The sequence below is a fragment of the Cervus canadensis genome, chromosome 2 (genome assembly GCF_019320065.1).
Source record: "Cervus canadensis isolate Bull #8, Minnesota chromosome 2, ASM1932006v1, whole genome shotgun sequence".
In the NCBI taxonomy this organism is placed as follows: domain Eukaryota; kingdom Metazoa; phylum Chordata; class Mammalia; order Artiodactyla; family Cervidae; genus Cervus; species Cervus canadensis.
Genome location: NC_057387.1, coordinates 40634992 through 40656019, shown reverse-complemented (window position 1 = coordinate 40656019; position 21028 = coordinate 40634992). Strand labels below are relative to the sequence as shown.

Here is a 21028-nt window from a genome sequence, read left to right as displayed (position 1 = left end):
TGGCTTAAGAAATAGCATGGGGGAGAGGATGATCAAATCTCACCATCCAAGTCCTCCTGGGGACCAATGGGATTTGGCACCTTTCTCTTCCTCATCCATGACAGCATTGTCCTCTACTTCATCCCCCCTTCTTGCCACTCCTTCTACCTCCTACCCTGCCCACTGCCACCACACGTATGCATGTAGGTGTGTGTGTGTAGGCCTGTGTGCATGTGCACACAACACACACACACATACACATACTCACTTATCCACTCCAGACTTTGTGGTCAAAGCCCTTGGTATTTTTAAGAGGAACCAGTGTGTTTTTGTTGTTGTTGTTGCTTCTAAGTTTTTGATTCCTGGGACCAGCGAAGAGCCAGCAATTCATTGCCTATACTCCATCCTGGGAGCAAAGAATTTTTGGAAGCACTTCAGAAGATTCCCAAAGTTTATACTGTCCTGGAATCTTTCATCCGACAGTTGATTGCCTGTTTTTCAGCCTTCTCAACATGGAGTTCTTAACATAGCCCAAGTCTTTCCAAATTCTTCAACATTTGAGTATTTTGTGCATGGAAAATGAAATTAAGAATATTTTAAATAATATGCAATGTTGGGAAGTCTGATGAGAAACAGGTGCTCTCGAATGCAGAAATACTGTAGCTATGGGAATGCTTCTGGGGGCATATATATGTATTAAAAACCCTAAAATACAACTACTAAATGGATCCAGGCATTGGACGTTTTAGACTTGATTTTAAAGAAATCATTATAGGTATGCTCAAAGGTATTTGTTCAAGGCAAGGATGCTTGCCCAAATGTTGTTAGAATAATAAGATATTATCTAACAGAATAGCAATATCATTGATTATATAAACTATGGTTTATCCATCCAATGAAATATCAAACAAATCATGCTATTAAAACATATGTCTAGAAAAGTCAGAATAGACACAAAAATGTTTAGTGATTGTTAACGTGGTAGGCTTTTAATTTCTTCTTTATACCATTCTGAATATGCCAAAATTGCTAGAATGAGTATGTACTATCTTAATAAGAAGAAGGGCATTTGAAACAAAGAAAATGAGATGAAAACTGCCGTGGTTATGAACACTGTGAGGTAGAAACAATTTCCCGAATATCTCACCTGGTGGATTCAGGGGCCTTTCTGGTAACATAGAATTAACTGCCCTTATTGTCAATGATGGGCTTCCCTGGTGGCTCAGTGGTAAAGAATCCACCTGCAATGCAGGAGATGCAGGTTCAATCCCTGGGTCAGGAATATTCCCTGGAGGAGGAAGAGTCCATGAGGTCCCAAAAGTCAGACAAGACTAAGCATACACTCATTGTCCATACACATCCCAACAGCTTTCCTTTATTTTTAAATGGGCAAGTCTCTGTGCTTATATTTATACAAGCTATCTCTTTTATTCCTTAAAACAAACCCCTATGTAGATATTATTCTCACTTTTGCAGATGAGGAAACTGAAGCTCCAAGAGGTTAAGTAAGTATGAGATACAGGAAGGATTTGAGCCCAAGTACTCTACTGGCATACTTAAGCTCTAAACTATGTTGCTTTTCTTATGTAGTTTTAAGCCTGAGCATTGTCTTTGCTCCAGATCATCTGGAGTAAGAATAAGAGGCATGAAGGGAAAATGTACATGTGTGCTAAGTCGCTTCAGTCATGTGCGACTCTTTGTGATCCTATGGACTGTAGCCTGCTAGGCTCCTCTGTCCATGGGATTCTCCAGGCAAGAATACTGGAGTGGGTTGCCATTTCCTTCTCCAGGGGATCTTCCCGACACAGGAATAGAATCTGTGTCTCTTGTGTCTCCTGCATCGGCAGGCAGGTTCACCACTAGTGCCACCTGTGTAGAAGTTTTGTCCCAATCAATGCAAGAGTCTTTGTAATACAGATTGAACTTCACTTTGTTTTCATATATGCTCTACAACGTCTGAAAAATATATGAGCAAATTGAGTGATGCTGAAGAATAGATGTTTAAGAATAGAAGATGAAAAAATCTGAGAATATTTTCCCACTGGAAAATTTTCTCATGGGGAATGTAGCAGATATCCCTACCTTACTCTAAGCAATATGAGAATATTTGGAAATTTGTGTGAATACAGACAAAAAAAAGCATAAGTCTGCTTAATTAACAAAAACATCTGGGTGGTAAAAGTTTATTTTATTTATCTGTCAATCTCAAGAGGCAAAAAAAAAAAAAAAATCACTACCAAGGTTTGATAAAGCAGATAATTAACACTATAGACTTTTAGTGAGGCTTCAAGTTCTACTGGTTTTCTCAGATGGCATTAACACACATACACATGCCCATGGAAAGGAACAATATACACTGAGCTAACTGTACAAGAGATCTCATTGTTGGAACGTTAACCACAATTATTTTCATAGCTGTGCCATTTTGAGACCATTATGGAATATGGGAGAAGGAGGGGGAATAAGAAGAGGAGAATGTGGTAGAAAGAAGCTTAATTAAGTATTCCTTTCCACCAGTAGTGAATTAAGGACCAAACACAGTGTGGAACAGACACTAATTCATGTAACAGAGAGTGGGCAACTTAATAATGAACTGATGCAGGCTCCCTGTGGAATTTCTCTGCTACGACTCAGGTCTTTTATTTTTTTCTACATCTATGTAATTCAAATTTCATCATGATCTCTGAATCTTTTGGCAGCAGGGGCTCGGAGGGGGAATTCAGAATCCAAGAGACTGACTCTGTGTATAACACACACAACATTTTAGTATCCATGAGATAACTGATGCTTTTATAACAATAAAGATCATCAGATAGTAAGGGTTTTAATTTCTGCCTGGTCTTACTGAATCACTCTGTCAGAAGAGTTACTTTACACATGTTTCTTAAACAATACATCTTTTATATAAAATCTAGAAGTTAATGTACAATCTCAAAGTCAGATTCAGTGCCAAAATGTAGGACCTGAATCTAGTAACACATTAACTCCTTGCTGCAAAGAAGTTGCATATAAGAAATACAGGCTGCACTTTTATGTGATCCATGCAGTAAATGTTCAGAAAAGTCAAGCAAACAACTAGACATCATTCAGCTACTAAAGTTAACCCAACCAGTCACAACAGACTTAACCACAGAAAGCGCTGATGGTTGCATCAAAACCATGCTGGGATGAGCTAGTCCTGGAAAGGGCTGGTTGGACGAACCAGAAGAGAAACCCTGATAGTCACAAAATCTCCACTTGTTTTTACATGGGATTGAGACTATTCTCTCCTCACATGGCTTTACCCTACACCACAGTCTTTTGAGAAAGAGGCATTTCAGGCTTCAGATGAAAATAATCATCCTTGAATGAAAAAGCTGAAAAATACTTCTCTGGAGATTTTGATCCTGGAAACGGCTTGCTAAAGGTTCTTAAGAAAAGTGCCAGGAGTCAAAAAACAAAATTGTAGAGCATTATCACGACACTGTAAATCAACTTCAATTTAAAACAAACTGTCGAACAGTCTGAGCAGGTAAACAATAAAATTGTTGACCAAGGAATTATATCCATGAAGGAAGACTTATCACAAGACCTATCTGGATAATATCAGCTTCTCGGGTTTTGAAGCACATGTAAATTGTACATCCTAGAAGCCCCATGCATTCTTCCCCTTTGTAGAGACTTCTGGAGTAGAAAAAAAGTTTGTGATGTTGCTTAAAAATAAATAAATAAAAAGACCAACCAGAGCACGAAGAAGCTACTCAAATAACAAGCAGTTCTGAGGTTTGTTTTTGTGTCTGCTTCACTTTCATATTTTACTTTTGTGATTGGCGTATGGAAAACCAAACTGAGAAATCATAATGTTGGAGTATTTTAAGGGCATGCTGTCGTAGATGTTAACAAGCTTGTTTATACAATAAGACCTCTGCAGAAAGTGCTCAGCTCGATGCCACATTCCAGAATAGCCACCGGTAGTTTCCTTTTCTAAATTGGCTATGTTTACAGGTTTCACAAATACCCCTGAAGTCTTCCCAGTGTGCTTGGCGATGATAAAATTCATGGCAATGTCATCACAGTTCTGCGTCTCATCTAACAAAGCATGGACAGTTGCAGGCTGCCTCTGAAAGAGTTCCAGGTATTTGCTGTGGAAGAACGAGGCTCCAATCAGGACCAGGGAGTAATGATCACCATTTCCAAACCCTGGTGTCTGCAGTTCAAAACCTCCATAGCTGTAGATACCAGAGGAGGTAGACACATGCTTTCTGGGAACAAATCCTACAATTTGATCAGGAAATTGCTGAAAATATAAAAAAAAATAATAATTCAGTGTGGCATTTCTTTAGAGCTAAGATGGTGAAAAAGGCAATGATTTATTACAGAAATAATTAAACTGATTTGTCAGTGTTCTTTTATTCCTGGCTTCTACATCTCAATTTCCTTTAACTCCAGGCAACTTCATAAATCTATGTCCTGGTAAGTTTAAAGTTCAAATTCCATCATGACCCATATCTCTTTAAAAAATTTCTGACCTCTCAAATAGTCTCCCAGCTCACACATTATCTGATATTAATAAATTCTAGTCACCAAAGAGTCTGGTTTTCAGAGTTTACTGTAAAAGAAGTTGACTATATGAACAATGCTTATTACAGGAGATTAAGAATATGTGATTATTTTGAAAAACTGTTTTAATCTCTTAGGAGTAAATAAAATTATGGATGTACATGTATCATTTTACTGCTTTTGCATGTTGATTTCAATGTTTTTGAAAGTCACTGTTGGTTTTAAACAATGTTTTGTTTTTATCCCTTTTCTTTTTTAAAAAAAAATACACACACACATATATATACAGTTGACCCTTAAACAATGCAGGAGTTAAGGGTGCCAACTGACAGTATAATGGAAAATTCATGTATAACTTTATAGTCAGCCTTCAATATCCATGGTTCTGCATCTACAGATTCAACCAACCACGCATCATGTAGTAATATGGTAGGTATTTATTGAAAATATCTGAGTGTAAATGGACCTGTATGCTTCAAGCTTGTGTTGTTCAAAGGTCAATATGTATAGGTGTGTGTGTATACACACACCTATACATATATATATATATATGTATATAGTCGCTTCAGTTGTGTCTGACTCTTTGCAACCCTATGGACCATAGCCTGCTGGCTCTTTTGCCCATGGGATTTTCCCAGCAAGAATACGGGAATGGGTTGTTATTTCCTCCTCCAGGGGATCTTCCTGACCCAGGGACCAAATTGGTGTCTCCTGCGTCTTCTATACTGCAGGTGGATTCTTTATTGCTTAGCCACGGGGGAAGTCATATATATATACATATATATATCTCTCTCTATATATAAAGAGATGTGTCAGGATCTATGAAGAAAGGATGGTATTAAAGCAATAATAGTAGGATAAGAATGACTAAAAATAAAACAAAAATCAGCAAAGAAAAGCAGTGAGTCATGGAAAAGAAATATGAACTGAAAAAGGTTTAGTTCAATCTCATAAATACCTTGAGTTTCACTCATTTACTAACAGACACTAAACTAGGGACACACACACACACAAATCAGTCTGGATTTAATCCCATGTCAAAGAAAGCACAATCTAGGGAGAGTATGATACAGATACGTGAGCTAGGAATCACCACACTGTTGAGAAAGCTGTAAATGCAGCTGAGTAATTCTCAGGACAGCGCTGAGGACAGAGCAACAGGTGTGTTGCTGGGAGGTGAAGGGGAACATCAGGGGCTTGGGAGGATAAACGCTGGGAGGCCTCAGAGACGAGGCGCCACTTACATAATCTAGGAGGATGACGGAGCTTTCACAGATGGCTAGAGCAGGAAAAGGAAAAGCACTGCAAATGGAGGTCGTGGTTAAGTGCAAAGGCACAGACGTGTGTCCGTTCTAATCCTGCTTGTCTCCGTGCCCCAAATCTCCACACTCCATAGGGCACCAATGGGACCAAACTCTAGGAGTCAGATTATCTTGGGCAATGGATTGAAACTGTTCTTGATAGTTTTATGGATGAAACTTAAAATCATATTTATCCATCTTTAATCATGGTTTACTTGGATTGTTCTAATTAACCGTAGTTCTCATATTTCCCCAAACCTGACATTTTCAGAAAATTGATTTTTTCACCTGAAATAGAAATCTCACAGCTGGAGTATTACATTAGAAATTTTGGCCTGGGAAGCTTTTATTTATGGGGCTGGAAAAATTGCTGATATGGAAAAAATGTGTTGATCAGTACGCTAGGCATGAAGCTGAAAACTGAAGTTTTGAAAATGCTGGTATCTGTAGAGTACTGTGGCCGCTTACCATTAATACCTAATGTTGTCACATCTCAAGTTGCTAATCAAGGAGAGTTACTACAGTGCAAATTAGACCATTTATTGGGTAGCACAGTGTTTAGTTACTGTACAGGATTCAGAGTATTTGTATGCAGTTCTGCTTTCAGGTACTTATAGTGAAACATGTAAAAGCTGGCTACTATGAACAAATATTCAACAGGAAAAAGGTGTTTTTATAGAATACCAGGCAATTAATGCCTATTTATACCAGCTGGGATTTAAGGGGGGAAAAATCTGCCACCACAATGGTGCATGTATAATTATTATTAACATTAGTTTTTAAACAATGGTCTCAGAATTAAATTTTGTGGATGTAATCAATTATTTCTTTCAAAGGAAGCTCTATGCAGCATTAATACAGAAGTACACTTCTCATTTGAGATACAGGTCTATGGCCTTGTGGAAAAGTGTCTCGTGATTTTAGTCTTTGCTCTGTTCTATACCAGAGCATTTCCTCATTGTTCTTTGGAAGGGAATTCTAGCTCTTCTCCCCAGTATACCAAATATAAATCAAGTATAGATAAAAGGTACCATAACTGTCAGTTAGCTTAACTGAGCTCAGGAAATCTGATTACTTTATGACAAAGTAATCTCCTTTTTAGATAAATACTGTCTATACTAATCTGGGTAACCCCCACATTAAACCATGTTTCTCTGGTTAAACACTAGATCAGACTTAATACTGATGATTTCATAAAGCAAGTAGCAACATTACCTGCCACACAGAAAAAGCGAAAACAAGGTCCTGGGCGCTAATTAGCAAGTCATCATCTACCATTAACACCGCTGAAATGAAAGAAAAAAAATTTAAATCAAACAGTTTGGAAGTAAAGACAGAAGTTGTAAGACACAGTGGTGTCTTTATAGATCATTCAGATGTTGTATTTTCTGAATGAAATCAGTAAATAAAAAATGTATTCTTAAAGATTTATCTAGAAGAAAAAGTTTTTACTTGAACTATAATTGATTTTATAATTTCCAAAGGGGGAGATTATCATGTAGTTATCATCCATTATCCTAGAAACTAATGAACCTATAAATAAATAAAACCAAGGTTCTTTTAAGCAAATTACAAGTTCATGTAACTGCTATGAGTGGGAGGAAAAGAAGGTGGCAAAACACATCAAGCATAAGTTAAACAGCATTTTACTAACTTCTGTGATGCAATAAGATGTAATCATAGCATGTCTTCTTTTACAATATTAATTAACCTCTTTATCACTGTTGCAAGATATATGTGATTTCTTCCCTAGGAGACTGCTTCTTGATATCTGGGAAACTGCCTCTTAAGCTTTTCAAAATGCTTTCTCATGATTAAATTTCCCTATTTTCTCCAGACAATTAAGGTAAGTAGGAGGCCCCAAAGCCACACACGAGTCCCCAGTTCTGGTTAACTGCAGCCCTGTCAGACTAAAAACCCAGCTGCAACTCACCTTTGGTTTCCAGTTCAGGAAAGACCTGGAGTCGATTTCTCATCCTGTTTGTGGTCTGTGCTTTGAAGTTCACAGGGACAGGGTGAGGCCCTAGGGAGTTCCATAACTCCTCTGGTCCCTTCTCCCCAACATTGTTCCATACCACAATCACTTTGTGCAGATATGGTACTGCCTGATAATGATTTAAAAGTCTCAATAAGAGATCTGTTCTGTTGTACGTCTGCATTATGAGAGTAAAGGAATCCTGGGTGGGCTTGCCCTGAGATTTTATTTCCCTACGCAAAGTGAGCATCTTGTCTTCTTTGATATTAGGGAGTAAAGTGGTTAAAGCCCCAGCTACCAGCAGTAACACAAGGATGACCACCAAAGACAGACGAAGCAGGCGAATTCCCATCACTCTTCCTGGGAGCTTGCAGATGTGGCAACACCTGGGGTGGAAATGGAAGTAAAATGCAGAATCTTAGCATTCTTACTAGTTACCATGGTTTTGCCTCTGCTTTTTTAAGGAGAGAAAGGTGAATCACCTTTTAGTTATTCAAGTTCAGTTCCTCCTGCCTTTTTGATTTGGCATAAGACATCAGTCCTGGGTGTTCACTGGAAGGACTGATGCTGAAACTGAAACTCCAACACTTTGGCCACCTGATGCGAAGAGCTGACTCACTGGAAAAGACCCTGATGCTGGGAGGGATTGGGGGCAGGAGGAGCAGGGGACGACAGAGGATGAGATGGCTGGATGGCATCACCGACTTGATGAATTTGAGTTTGAGTAAACTCCGGGAGTTGGTGATGGACAGGGAGGCCTGGCGTGCTGCGATTCATGGGGTCACAAAGAGTCGTACACGACTGAGCGACTGAGCGACTGAACTGACTGAAGACAAAAAAAGTGCAGTGAATAAACCTTCCCTTCCCTGACTGCTTTGCAGTTGCAGACCAAAGAACATCTATACACAGGAAGAATTAAGCAGCATATTTTAAAATTTGCCCTCATTTCGCTACTAAAAATTTGGAACTGAGATTATTTTTTAAAATTGGATTATATTTCCCTTTTGTTGTTGTTGTTGTTTAGTCACTCAGTCATATCTGACTCTTTTGTGATCCCATGGACTGTAGCCCACCAGGCTCCTCTGTTCATGGGATTTCCCAGGCAAGAATACTGCAGTGGATTGCCATTTCCTTCTCCAGGAGATCTTCCCAACCCAGGGGTCGAACCCACATCTACACTGGCAGGCAGATTCTTTACCACTGAGCCACCTGGGAAGCCCTATATTTCTCTTAGTAACTATAATTAGTATACATTTCTCTTAGTAGTATACTAATTATTTAAATGGCTTCATTGAGATATCACTGACACATAAAATTATATATATTTAAGGTGTACAACTTATTCTAAAATATATATACACACACATATATATATACACACACACACATATATATATATAAACACTTCCGTATACTAAATTTAAACTTAACTTTTGGCAGCAAACTTGTTTCCAAATGAAATTATATGAAGAATGCTAATATATGAATCAGATAACAGTGGTAGGAGCAGCAGCAGCAAACAATTATAATGGTTTATTACTTACTAGATCCTGTACTCTGTGCTTTGCATGCCATCGTATTTGCTTATTTACTCAATAAATTAAATAATTACTGAGCACTATTTTAGCAATGAATAAGAGAGACGATGTCTCTGCTGTTCGTAGCAGAGGAAACAATAGGGAGAGATAAAGTAAATAAAGTCAAAGTTAATTTAGGATAGTGGTAATGAAGAGAATACATCAGAAGGACACCTTGGGGTTTCAGTTGGGCACTTGTAGCTAGGCCATCATTCTGGAGACATTAGATTCCAAACGAAATCTCACTTCACTATCCAAATGATGGGCAACTACTCTTCTGTTTTTCACTGAGGAAACTTGGCAACAGTTCCCCTGATCTTGTTTCACGTTGTGAGGTGTGCGGTGCCACCGTAGAAATAGTTTTTCTCTATATAGGTCAACAAGGACATAGAGAGGTCATATAGACCATGCCTTTAACATCTTTTAAAGCTCACAAGAGCAGGGACTGGAGAATTCTAAAGACGGAAGGAGAACATACTCCATACCGTGCTAGTGCATTGAGTGCTCGGCAAGCAAAGGAAGAACTTATTCATAAGGACAAGGGAATGGTCAATGTCACTCAGCGACTCTCACTTTTCAAAAGCCCAGATTTGAAAAGCAATGTTCCCTTGTAGTAATCTTTTCAGAGAGCTTTCAAGGATATTCTCTCCTGGACTTTGTCTGCAACATGTTCTGTTAAGAAAAGCAATTTTGTGTTTCCCCTTTCATCATGGCCTCACTCTAAGAAATGAATAAAATGGATTATTTTTTAGGTAACCTCAGCTTTACTATGATTATTTGTCAAGGATGGCCACTTTAAGGCTTGAGAGTACAAATGTCTTCATTGTATATAACCTCTCCCTAAAACAATACATACTGTTAATGTGATAAACCAAACAGAAACCATTATAAATTAATAGTCTTGATTCAAAGACCTTAATAATCCTTCTAACGCTGAATCAAAAGCAAGTCTCATAAAACATATTTTCAGTTCTGCATAAAAATGGCTGGTTATAAGCACTCAGAGTTAAGATTCATCTGACAACCACTTTAAAGTGTACCTTGATTGAGATCTTAATGTTCATTTTCTACAGCAGAGTAGGAATAACATATTCTAGAATTTATATAGCAGTGTCTCTAGTCTATAAAGCAGATTCTGGTAACTACCTGCCAGTTTAGTGGAGAAAGAGTAATGAAGATTCATCTATATAGCCTACTATAAATAGACACTGTCAAAGAGAATTCATGAATGACTGTTTCACTTTTACCAATAATATACTTTTAAGTGGGAGTTTTCCTCCATATCCATCATAGAAATTTCCTCTGTCAGATAGCTTCTAACCCCCTATTTTCCTTCTATCAAAAATGTTTTGAGAGTTATGAATAATTTATATCCTTGGAAAGACAATGCAAATATTTCATGCAGTTATACAGACCAATAAAGTTATGTAAAATGTGTAGTCTGTATAGAAGAGTAAGAACTATATAGACTGCAGTGCAAGTGGCATCTCTGTACTTTGAGAACAGATGAAGTCTGGGACTTTATTGTAGATGCACTGGAAACAGCCTTAGAACAGATTGGACAGTGATGACTTCATATAGCTATTTGGATTTCAGTGTATAGCTTTCTTCTGTTCATTGTCTAGAGAAGAATGTATCATCTAAGAGGTCACAGCTTTGAGTTTTAAATGGGGAATATGAGAAAGAATACACCTGGATAAACTCCATCTTAGAAAGAATCAAGAATTAAAATGATTTAACTTAAAAGTATATCTGTAAACCTCCCTGGTGGTCCAGTGGTTAAGAATCTGCCTACCAATGCAGGTGACACAGGTTCGATCCCTGGTCGCAGAAGATCCCACATGCCGGGGAACAACTAAGCCCACTCACCACAATTACTGAGCCTGTGCTGTAGAGCCCGGGAGCCACAACTACTGAAACTCGAGTGCCCAAGAGCCCGTGCTCCACAACCAGAGAAGCGATGGCAATGAGAAGCCCATGCACCACAGCTAGAGAGCAGCCCCCACTCACTGCAACTAGAGAAAGCCCCTGCCCAGCAGTGAAGACTCAGGGCAGCCAAAAATAATAAATAAAATTTAAAATGATATCTGTCTGTATTTTTTGAAACCCTGCTTCATTCCAAAAAGGACCTAGATCCCTGATGGCACAGTCCGTGACTCTTTCCACCGTGTTGTGGTAAATTCTGCAAGGATGCGTCATAAACTAGTCTATGAGACTGCCACTAAGGTACCTGTATGATAATATAAATACTAATATTGGTATGTTGATTTTTTTTACAACTTTATTAACATTTATTTCACATATCATAAGCTTCACCCATATAAAGTACACAGCTCAGTAGCTTTCAGTATCTACACAGAATTGTGCAACCAAATCTAATTTTATAACATTTTTAACACTCTGAAAAGAAACCCAAGACCTACTCATTAGCAGTCACCTCTCACCCCCATTTCCCCTCATTCTCTACCCCAGCATCCAGCAAACACTGATCCACTTTCATCTCCATAGTTTGCCTATTCTGGACATTTCCTAAAAAGAGATCATACAATATATGGCCTATGTGTCTGGCTTTTTTCACTTAGCATAAATGTTTTCAAGGTTCACCCATGTCATAGTATATATCCATACTTAATTCTTTTTTTATTGCCAAATAACATTCTATTGTACAGATATACCACAATTTGTTTGTGTTAACAGTTGCTGGACATTTGGGTTGCTTCCACATTTTGCTATTATGAATACTGCTGTTACACATAATCATGTACATGTTTTTTTGTGAACATATGTTTTCATTTCTTTTGCGCATGTACCTGGGAGAGGAATGGCTGGGTCATTATATAAGAATTTTTAAATATTTGAAAAGTGAGGTAGCTTTTAGAAAACCATTATTTGAAATTTTAAGAAATTTTCTTAAATGTGGACATAAGACAGAGTAGGAAAGTAAATAATACAATGAAACAACAAATTCTCTAGTGTTTGTCTTTAAATGAATGAGGCAATCTGAATTTTCAAAGACCTGCTATTGAGTTATTTACTACATCTTCTACCAGAGTTCCTCAGGAAGAACACTACTGAATGATGAATTCTTTACTCCAGGCTAGTTCCTTGGGATTGAAAAGCAACAATTATCCAGACAAAAGCTGAAAACAAATAGCCAGAGCATAGCATGAACAAAGACTAATTTAGCCAGAGCATGGCATGAATGAAGATTAGTTATGTCCTCTGACTCACGAGATAGAAAAGCAATGAGCAGCGTCACGTCATACACTGAGAAGCTGTCATTTTCATTTTAATGCCACAGATGGTGGAAGAACAGTAACTATTCTGCCATTTCACTATGAGATTTGCCTCATATTGTACAGATTGTTTTCTCCTCTGGCTCATCCTCCAAAATACACACTTGCCAAAAAAACTGATGATTATAGCATACAGATGCTCAGAAAGGGGCCCTTCACTGCCACGAGATAAAAACAGTCCAAGGTGGAACACAGAGGCTAATTTAGAACCTGGGGTTCCCTTTTGTGAACATGAAAGAATTAGAAGACATCAGCGTACACCCGACGAGCAGTTTCTGGCCAGGCTTACAGCATGCGGGCGATACACATTGTTCCAACTGAGGCAAAGGCACATGTGGCACCCAATTCCAAAAGGACTTTGGTCTCATGGTCCCTAGAGCCAGCAGGCTGACCATGACTCCACACGTTGTACATGCTCTTTTCCACTACAAAACCCGTTCTCCCCACGCCCCAGACCCCTACACCCTGCCCTTCTGCACCCCCTCCTCTGTGAGCGTTGCCCTCACCACTCCCCACCCTCAGTGATCCTGGGGACGGGGAAAGCGGTGCTATCAGCCTTTGTTTCCAGGTGTTACAGCTCTTGACTGAGCCTCCTTTGTGACTCCGACTGTATTGAGGGCCCTTTTTGTCAGGCTCTGCAATTCAGAACAGTGCCTGGCCATTTTTTGAGCAAGGTTCACAATTCTCTATGGTTGAAAAAAGCGAGGGAATCTATATTTAAACAGCCTTAAACTTCACAACGGGAGTTCCCTGGTGGCTCGGTGGTAAAGAATCCAACTGCTAAAGCAGGAGATGCAGGGGTTCAGTCCCTCGGTTGGGAAGATCCCCTGGAGAAGGAAATGGCAACCCACTCCCATGTTCCTGTCTGAGAAATCCCATGGACAGAGGAACCTGGTAGTCTGCAGTCCATGGGGTCGCAAAGAGTCAGACACAATGACTAAATAACAACAACAAACTTCACAATGACTAAGAAATGCCTGAAATTAAAAAAAAAAAAACTCAAATTAAACGCAAATTAAGATCGAGTCAAGACTTAAGAAACCATTCCTTCTATAAAAGACCTGGGTTATCCCCCATCTGGGGACCAGGGCATGACATGTAGTCTAAAGCTCAGGCCACACAAATCACCTTTCTACTTTAAGTTCTGTGGCCAAAACTACTTTATAGATGTCCTAGAACTCTGATTTTTTCAAAGACATTCTTCATTAAAATGCTTTTGAACATCCCTATTTCTATGGAAGTTCTTGGAGAATAAGCTGAATTGCCTTGGGAGAAAAGCATCACTTATTAGATAATATCATCCTTGTAAATTCTGGTAACAATAACCAGAAGCTGTATCCTTAATCTGGCAGCATACATGGCTTAAACAAAGAGACAATAAGATCTTGGATAGCTGAGAAATGAAAGTTTAAATTTTGTTTAGGAACTGAAAAAAACCTAGAGAGACTTCAGGACAATTGACAGAAATAGAAAACTAAGTCAGAACACCACATGTCAGTTCATTATTGCTTAGAGTAAGCCTCTTCCATTAGTTTTAAGCAGCACACACTAGAATTTATTTCATTGAAAAATCCAGAATGCCAGAAATAGTACATGAAAGGTTACTGTTCTTTATGAGTCTTTTCCAGGTGCTAGAGAGTATTCTAAGAAGAGCTTTTACCTTTGTATTTCCCCCTATTCAGGAAATTCATTCTTTTCAGTGTATTTTATAAATGCCATTCAGCTTTCTCATTTTCAACCAATGATATCCTCACCTTCCTAAATGATTTTCCCTCAGTTTTCCTTTTAAGGAACCCATCTATTTATTTTTTATGGTTCTTCTTCTTTTTAAGAAACGCCTTTCTTAATACATAAGCTATATTTTTTTAAAGTCTTTATTGAATTTGTTAAAATATTGCTTCTGTTTTATGTTTTGGGTTTTTGGACATGAGGCATGTGGGATCTTAGCTCCTTGACCAGGGATTGAACCTGTGTCCCCTGTATTGGAAGACAAAATTTTAATCACTGGATCACCAGAGAAGTCCCTAATTCCCATCAGGGAGTCTTAACTCTCATTACTTTTTTCACCAGTCCAAATAATCAAAATAAGTTATTTTGTGTTAATGATATTATTTATATAGGAATAAGAAAGGCAGGAATATGAAGACTTAAAGTAATAAATAATAAAAGGATCCACATAGTATCACAGATTTACCTTGTGGTTTCACTGTGTTTACAACCAACTGTACAGTGATCTGAACAGATGATTTAGATGCCTACAATCTGGATCTACTGTGTCATGAACTGGCTCTTAGGGTTAAAGTGATTCATCTTTTTTTATCAACAGTAGAACTGACTACAACATATATAGGATCACTGATAGCCAATCTAAGTTCTGTCATTTAGAAGGCTTAAGATTGACCTTTCCTGCCCTTTTGAGTCTAGCGTTCTGAAACAAAATTGCTAAAACATATTGGTAAATAGCTGCATTTACTATAATATCACATTTGAAAAATAAAAGTTGCTGCCACAGGTCATTTCTCATTGCAAGCTGTAAGAAAAAATTTCTGTATTGATCACATTAAAAAGCAAGTCCTCCTCCTGGCAGCCAGGTTGAGTGAGTCATTCCCTTACAGGTATATCAGGTTCAAATGAACTCTAAAAAACATGTGTGTGTGTGTGTGTGCGCGCACACATGCATGTTCATTTGCTAGGCAGTGTCTGATTCTTTGCAATCCCATGGACTGTACTGGGATTTCCAAGACAAGAATACTGGAGTGGGTTGCCATTTCCTCCTACAGGGGATCTTCCTGACCCAGCGATTGAAACCGGGTCTCCTACATTGCAGGAGGATTCTTTACCACTGAGCTACCTAGGAAGCCCATAAAACACAGATAGCAGACACCAAGTACCTGTGTCTCCACTTTCCTCCCCAGTCTTGCCCTGTTATCAGCAGCAAAGGCTGCTTGTCAGTCCTGGCATTTTTGTCCCCTGCTAAGGCATCCTGTACAAAGCATCAAATTGCTTCTCAATACCTCTTCAGGCAGCTACTCTCAATTAACTAGATTTGCTTTCTCATCATTGATTAAAGAGGAAATAGCATATAAATATTATGTAGAAAGTCTTCTTAAAACACTGCCTCCAAAAAAAAAAAAAACACTGCCTCCATCAATCCAGCCATTTGTTACTGAGGCAGAGGCCCTCTCTACCCTCAAAGTGCACAGGTCTCAATTATGCTAGATGAAAGTTTCTTCCAGTCTTGCATCTTCCTCTTGGAATTGCTAATTAACTGTAGCTATCATGATGATAATTATGATGATGATGTTTGAAGATGATCAAACTTATGGACATATATCAGAGCAGGAGAAGGAATGGTCTTATTCCTAAGAGAAACATCCACTACTTATAAGGATCCAAGGAGTCAATGCATCCTAAGAAGAAAGCCTAGAAATAGAAAAGCATTTTTAGCTCAGTACAGTGTCATGCAAAATTAGTTCAAGAAATGGGTCAAAAAGAAACCAAGTCTATCTACAAATACATTATTTTTACCATTCCAGAATATTGAAGCTTTTCATTTGCACTCCTCTCTGTTTTAGTCACAGGAAAGTGAAGGGGAGGCAAGATTGCTGGGCGACAGATCCTTGGAATGTTCTACAGAATCCTCTTACTTTTTACACAATACTGGTCTTCAGCAATAAACTCACATTCCAAAATCGTTTCTCAAAGAGAAACAAATTTTATATGTACAGATTATAATTTGTACAGAGCTTTAGATATCAGAACTAAAATCAATGCAATCCGAATTCAGGTGAGCTTCCTAACTTTATTAGAGGAAGGTCAGAATATCCATGGTAGTCCACAAACAAACATTCCTAGGTGCTTACCCAGCCCAGCACTGTCAGACACTAGGGTTGATAATGAGTAAGACCTCCAATTCCTGCCCTCACAGAACTTACCAGTAGTAACAAAAGTTGTCAGACCTCTTTCCTCTGTGTGTTACCTAACATCTCAAATCTTTAGAGCCACGCGAATTAAAACACATCCACCCCATTTCGTAGATGGGATAGCTGAGCCTGAGAATATTAAATGATGTTTCCTGAGCCACAGAAAGAGTGGAGGGTCTGAACAAACTCCCGCCTCCCCTGTGACCCACCTGGTATTTTCAGCGTTTTCCATGTAGTCTCTGGCTTCAGCTTTGTTCTAGTTTACAGGAATAAACTTTTTATTGACTTTATGTTATAGTCTGGAATACTATTTCAATGGATACGATCTAAGACAGGCAATACGGTATTTTCTAACAGATCCTGGCTCAAGTAAAAACTCTTTATTTCCAAGGAAACAAAAGTACCTCTATAGGAAACATTTTTTTCTCAGATAAAAATATTGGTACTTCACCTATGATCATAGCAGCATTATTCACAAGAGCCAAAAGGTGGCAGCAACCCAATGTCCATTGACAGATGAATGGATAAAAAAATGTGGTATAGACATACAATGAAATATTATTCAGCCTTTAAAATGAAGGAAATTCTGGCACATGTTACAGCATGGATGAACCTTGAGGACATCATGCTCAGTGAAATAAGCCAGTACAAAAGGACAAATACTATGTGATTTCACTTACATGAGGAATCTAGAATAGTCAAATTCAAAGAAACAGAAAAACAGAAGGGTGGCTGCTGGGGACCCGGGGAACAGAGAAATGGAGAGTTGTTTAATGGTTGTAGAGTTTCAGTTTTGCAGGATGAAAACATTCTTGAGATTGACTGCTCAACAAAGTCAATACACTTAACACTACTGAGCTACACACTTAAAAGTGGTTACAATTTTTAAAAAGTAAAAAGAAAATAGTGGTACTTACCTCATTATGGTAAAGTTTTAATTTTTGAAAAATTTTTCCTTATGGCTTCAGTAATTGATAGCAACAGGCTCTCTTGGCACTATTAAGGGAAATCAAAGAATTTCCTGTGATGTTTTTGTCAATCAGGAGGAATTAAAAAAACATGCTTTAATGCCATGGCCCATAGACTTTGAGTTAGTTTTAGAACTTAAAATTTTCTATACTGTGTTCTAAAAATCACATGTAGGCGACTAGGTAGATGACATCCTCCTGAGGATAGCTATAGCTATCCTATAGCTAACACTGCTATATTTTTGTTTTCATCTTTCCCTTAAATATCCAGAAACAATAAATCCATATCATCCTGATGATCTAATGTTTACTCATTTGAAACCAGAACATATATGCCATGCAGAAAGGCCTCCAGATGCAACAACCTGCACTTGTATTCAATTTCTAGACTTTTAAGTGGCTGTAGTTTTATCTATCATCAAAACTCTTTTTTCACTTAAGGTTCATATGGCATTCAATTTGAAGTACTAAAAGAAAAACATAGGGTTTAAAATAGAGTTGCAGGCAAAGGTCAGGATTAATTACTTTACTGAGGAATGACAGATGACATCCTTCCTATTCCTTACTATTGCCCAAAGGGAGTCAGAACTTTGGCTGGAGATGACCTTCTGCCCCTTACTCCTCTTGGCCGTCATTTCTCACAGTCCTCAATTACAAGTCTAAGAAGTTAGAGCTTTCCCCCCCTATATAGTCCACACAGTTAACCTAATACAATTAATTAGTCAATGATCTAAACAGCTATATAAAAGTTCAGGGCAGAAAATCATTCGTTAGTTTAAAAATGTTCATGAATATATCTACCTATTTTATAAATCTTATAAACTCATAATATATGAAGGAATTCAGAGCTGATTAGGCTTACAAGATACTGCATCTATAATGACCACCTGAATAGAGCTGAAGAATCATTTTTGATTTTTCAAACTCATATTCTTTCATGATACAGTTGCTGAAGGGACAAAGGGGTGGCTTAGCCTGTATCTAGACTCATCAGGTGACACTTGTTCCTCCTCTCTATACCAAAAGCACCTCTTGTGCACATCTTGGCATCACATAGTTCTAAAATCCTGGACTGATTTGCCCTGTCCTCACATCTGCTTCCTCTTCCCATAAAATTCCTCCATGAACTTTAATTCTCTGATTAGCACAGAGCTTAGCACATAGTAGACACATTAAATGACCATTGAATGAATGAAAGAAAGTAACTATAACTATGATATGACAAGATATATTGGTTAACATTATGGGACAAACATCATTTCAAGATGACAAAACAAGCCAGACGTCATTTTCCACTCATAGAACTTCTCCTGATTTAGTGTCCAATTTATATTCCTAAATTGGAAATTTATATAAACCATTATATTTCTAAGAAATATTTACAACTTAAGTTGGTAATTATGCCATCAAAGAATGTGAAGTGGCATTGCCATTTTTTGAAAGAAGTTCTTTGCAGGAATAGCTATCTTACATTTTTGGGGGTAAGCAGTGTAGGAATTTAGGAGTTCCAGAACCAATGTAACTGAAATTAAATTTCAGTTTCTCCAGCTTATTTCAAAACTATTTGAAAAATGGTGTCACAGACTTCTCCATAAACCAACTGAACAATTTTTCATCTGTAGCAATACAGTCAAAATGAAGAATTTATTTTCAAAGGCAGAATACAAAAACACAGGGTCAAATTGCAGCGACCTTGATGAGTTAAGATAATGCTGGAAACGAGTTGCTGAAATTTAGTTATTTCCATACATCTGAACCACCCTCCCCCCCCAACCCCTGTCCCCAGTTACATCATATTGAAATAAAGCAGCTTTGGAGGAAAAACTCAACTGCAGTCGAAATATTTATAATATTTAAATATTAACCTAATTTGTACCCATTTAACCTTTCTCCAGCAGTGCAGTTGAGCAAAATTTAGTCTCTGGCTAATATAAAAGCTTCCTAAAAATATAAATAAATGCTACTAAGTGAAAATGTTTCTATGCTTTTCTGTTTAAAATAATGAAATATAGGCCAAGAAAGGCAAAGACAAAATACTCTGTCCAGAACTTAATTTCTGGAATCGAGCTGTTTTTACACAGCAGTTTTAATTAACATGAACATTTTTTTAAAAATTGTAGAATACATACATTATATTTTCAAAAATAAAAACACAGAATTACTACCCCACAAACTCATAAAGTTCCAAGAAAGAGAGCAAACCAGATATAGTCTCATTGTAAAAAAATTTTTTAACCAGAGAGCATTTTGCTATTTCCTTACCTCTCGTGCAGAAAAGACTGCAGTGAGACCTAGGCAATTTATTTGCTTGAAGCTTGGTTATCATAAAACGCAAGGGGCGTCTCGCTTGCTCATTTTTTGCTTTTTCTCCAAACCCAGCAGTTTGCATTCACCCGGCGTCATTCGCTGGATTGATAACCTGGATGAAACGCTGCCCACAAAGAGAGAGCCTAAAGCTGGGGACAGTACCGGGTGGCCGCCCCTCCCTTTCAGTGATGCTCCACTTCCTGTTAGATTAAAAGGCTGTTCCCAAGAAGCTCGGTTTTGTAGTTTCTAGCTCACTTCCAAAAGCTAGTCTTCCCCATTTCTCCCTCAACGTAATAACTTTTAATCATTCAGGTGATGGACCACCTGACCTTACCCAAAGAGTTTCCCAGAAAGACACCGAAGAGGAGTTCCGGCGACCGTAGGGCCCAGGACTGGTCCGCAGGCTCGCTTCTCCGCGCTCCGCAGCCCTCGTGTCCCACCAGCGAGTCAATTTTCCTTGCGCTTCCCAGAAATGGGCAATGGGGTTCTCACAAGAATCAGAGTCGCGGCTCCGGCCTCTGGGATGACCTGGAAGTAAAGGGGACGTGTACGAACTCGAGTTTGGGGTTAACAACGGATTGAGATGGTCCTGGAATCAGTCAATGCTTTAACCAAATCTCAATTCCAACACGGTCTCGTAGGCATTCCTTTCAAAAAGAGCTCTTTTAAATACATTTAACATTCTTTCGGAAGGTATTTGCCTCCTGCGTGACGTACAGAAAGGTCAGGCGCTGTTTGGAGGCGCGGGGCTGGGTGGATTACTGGATTTGGGTACCCATAGAGTTCACCCAGCAAAACCATCATCATTTGCGCTTCCTATCATTTGCGCTTCCTGCTGACTGGATTCTCAAGCACTGCTACCGAACAAACTGGGATTTGATGCTAATAGATACCGGCAATGGCGAAAGGGCAGGCGCAGGATGCCAGCGCATCCGGGAACAGCAGTAGTCGGAGTGAACGTGAGAGGGCTCTCAACCTTCTGGCCAGCCCACTTCGTGGGTGGCCACCTCAGGATTTTCTTCCTGAATACAGGTGGCGGGACTTCACTCCAAGTCGGCCCTTTAGACCACCTTCAGGATGCCACCTCTCTTTGGCCACTGTAAAACTCGCAACTCCGCCCTCGTCGTAAGCCCCGCCCCACTGCGCAAGTCCCGCCCTCGGCC

General features: G+C 38.7%; 1 protein-coding gene across 3 annotated transcripts; it reads right to left on the bottom strand.

Moving 5' to 3' along the window:
* Positions 1-2148: 2148 nt before the first annotated feature.
* On the bottom strand, positions 2149-20983 carry EXTL2 (exostosin like glycosyltransferase 2). Of its 3 annotated transcripts, none has more exons than XM_043460512.1 (7): positions 20759-20983; positions 20200-20393; positions 19821-19989; positions 17508-17586; positions 7753-8180; positions 7035-7105; positions 2149-4255 (listed from the first exon to the last, which is right to left on the bottom strand). In XM_043460512.1, exons 4-7 carry the CDS (start codon positions 17510-17512, stop codon positions 3767-3769), a joined length of 993 nt encoding a protein of 330 aa, XP_043316447.1. In that variant the 5' UTR covers positions 17513-17586; positions 19821-19989; positions 20200-20393; positions 20759-20983; the 3' UTR covers positions 2149-3766. The 3 variants fall into 3 exon arrangements, with proteins under 3 accessions (XP_043316447.1, XP_043316448.1, XP_043316449.1); XM_043460513.1 differs by having other exon boundaries at positions 20842-20979; XM_043460514.1 differs by lacking the exon at positions 19821-19989 and having other exon boundaries at positions 20200-20983.
* Positions 20984-21028: the final 45 nt, after the last annotated feature.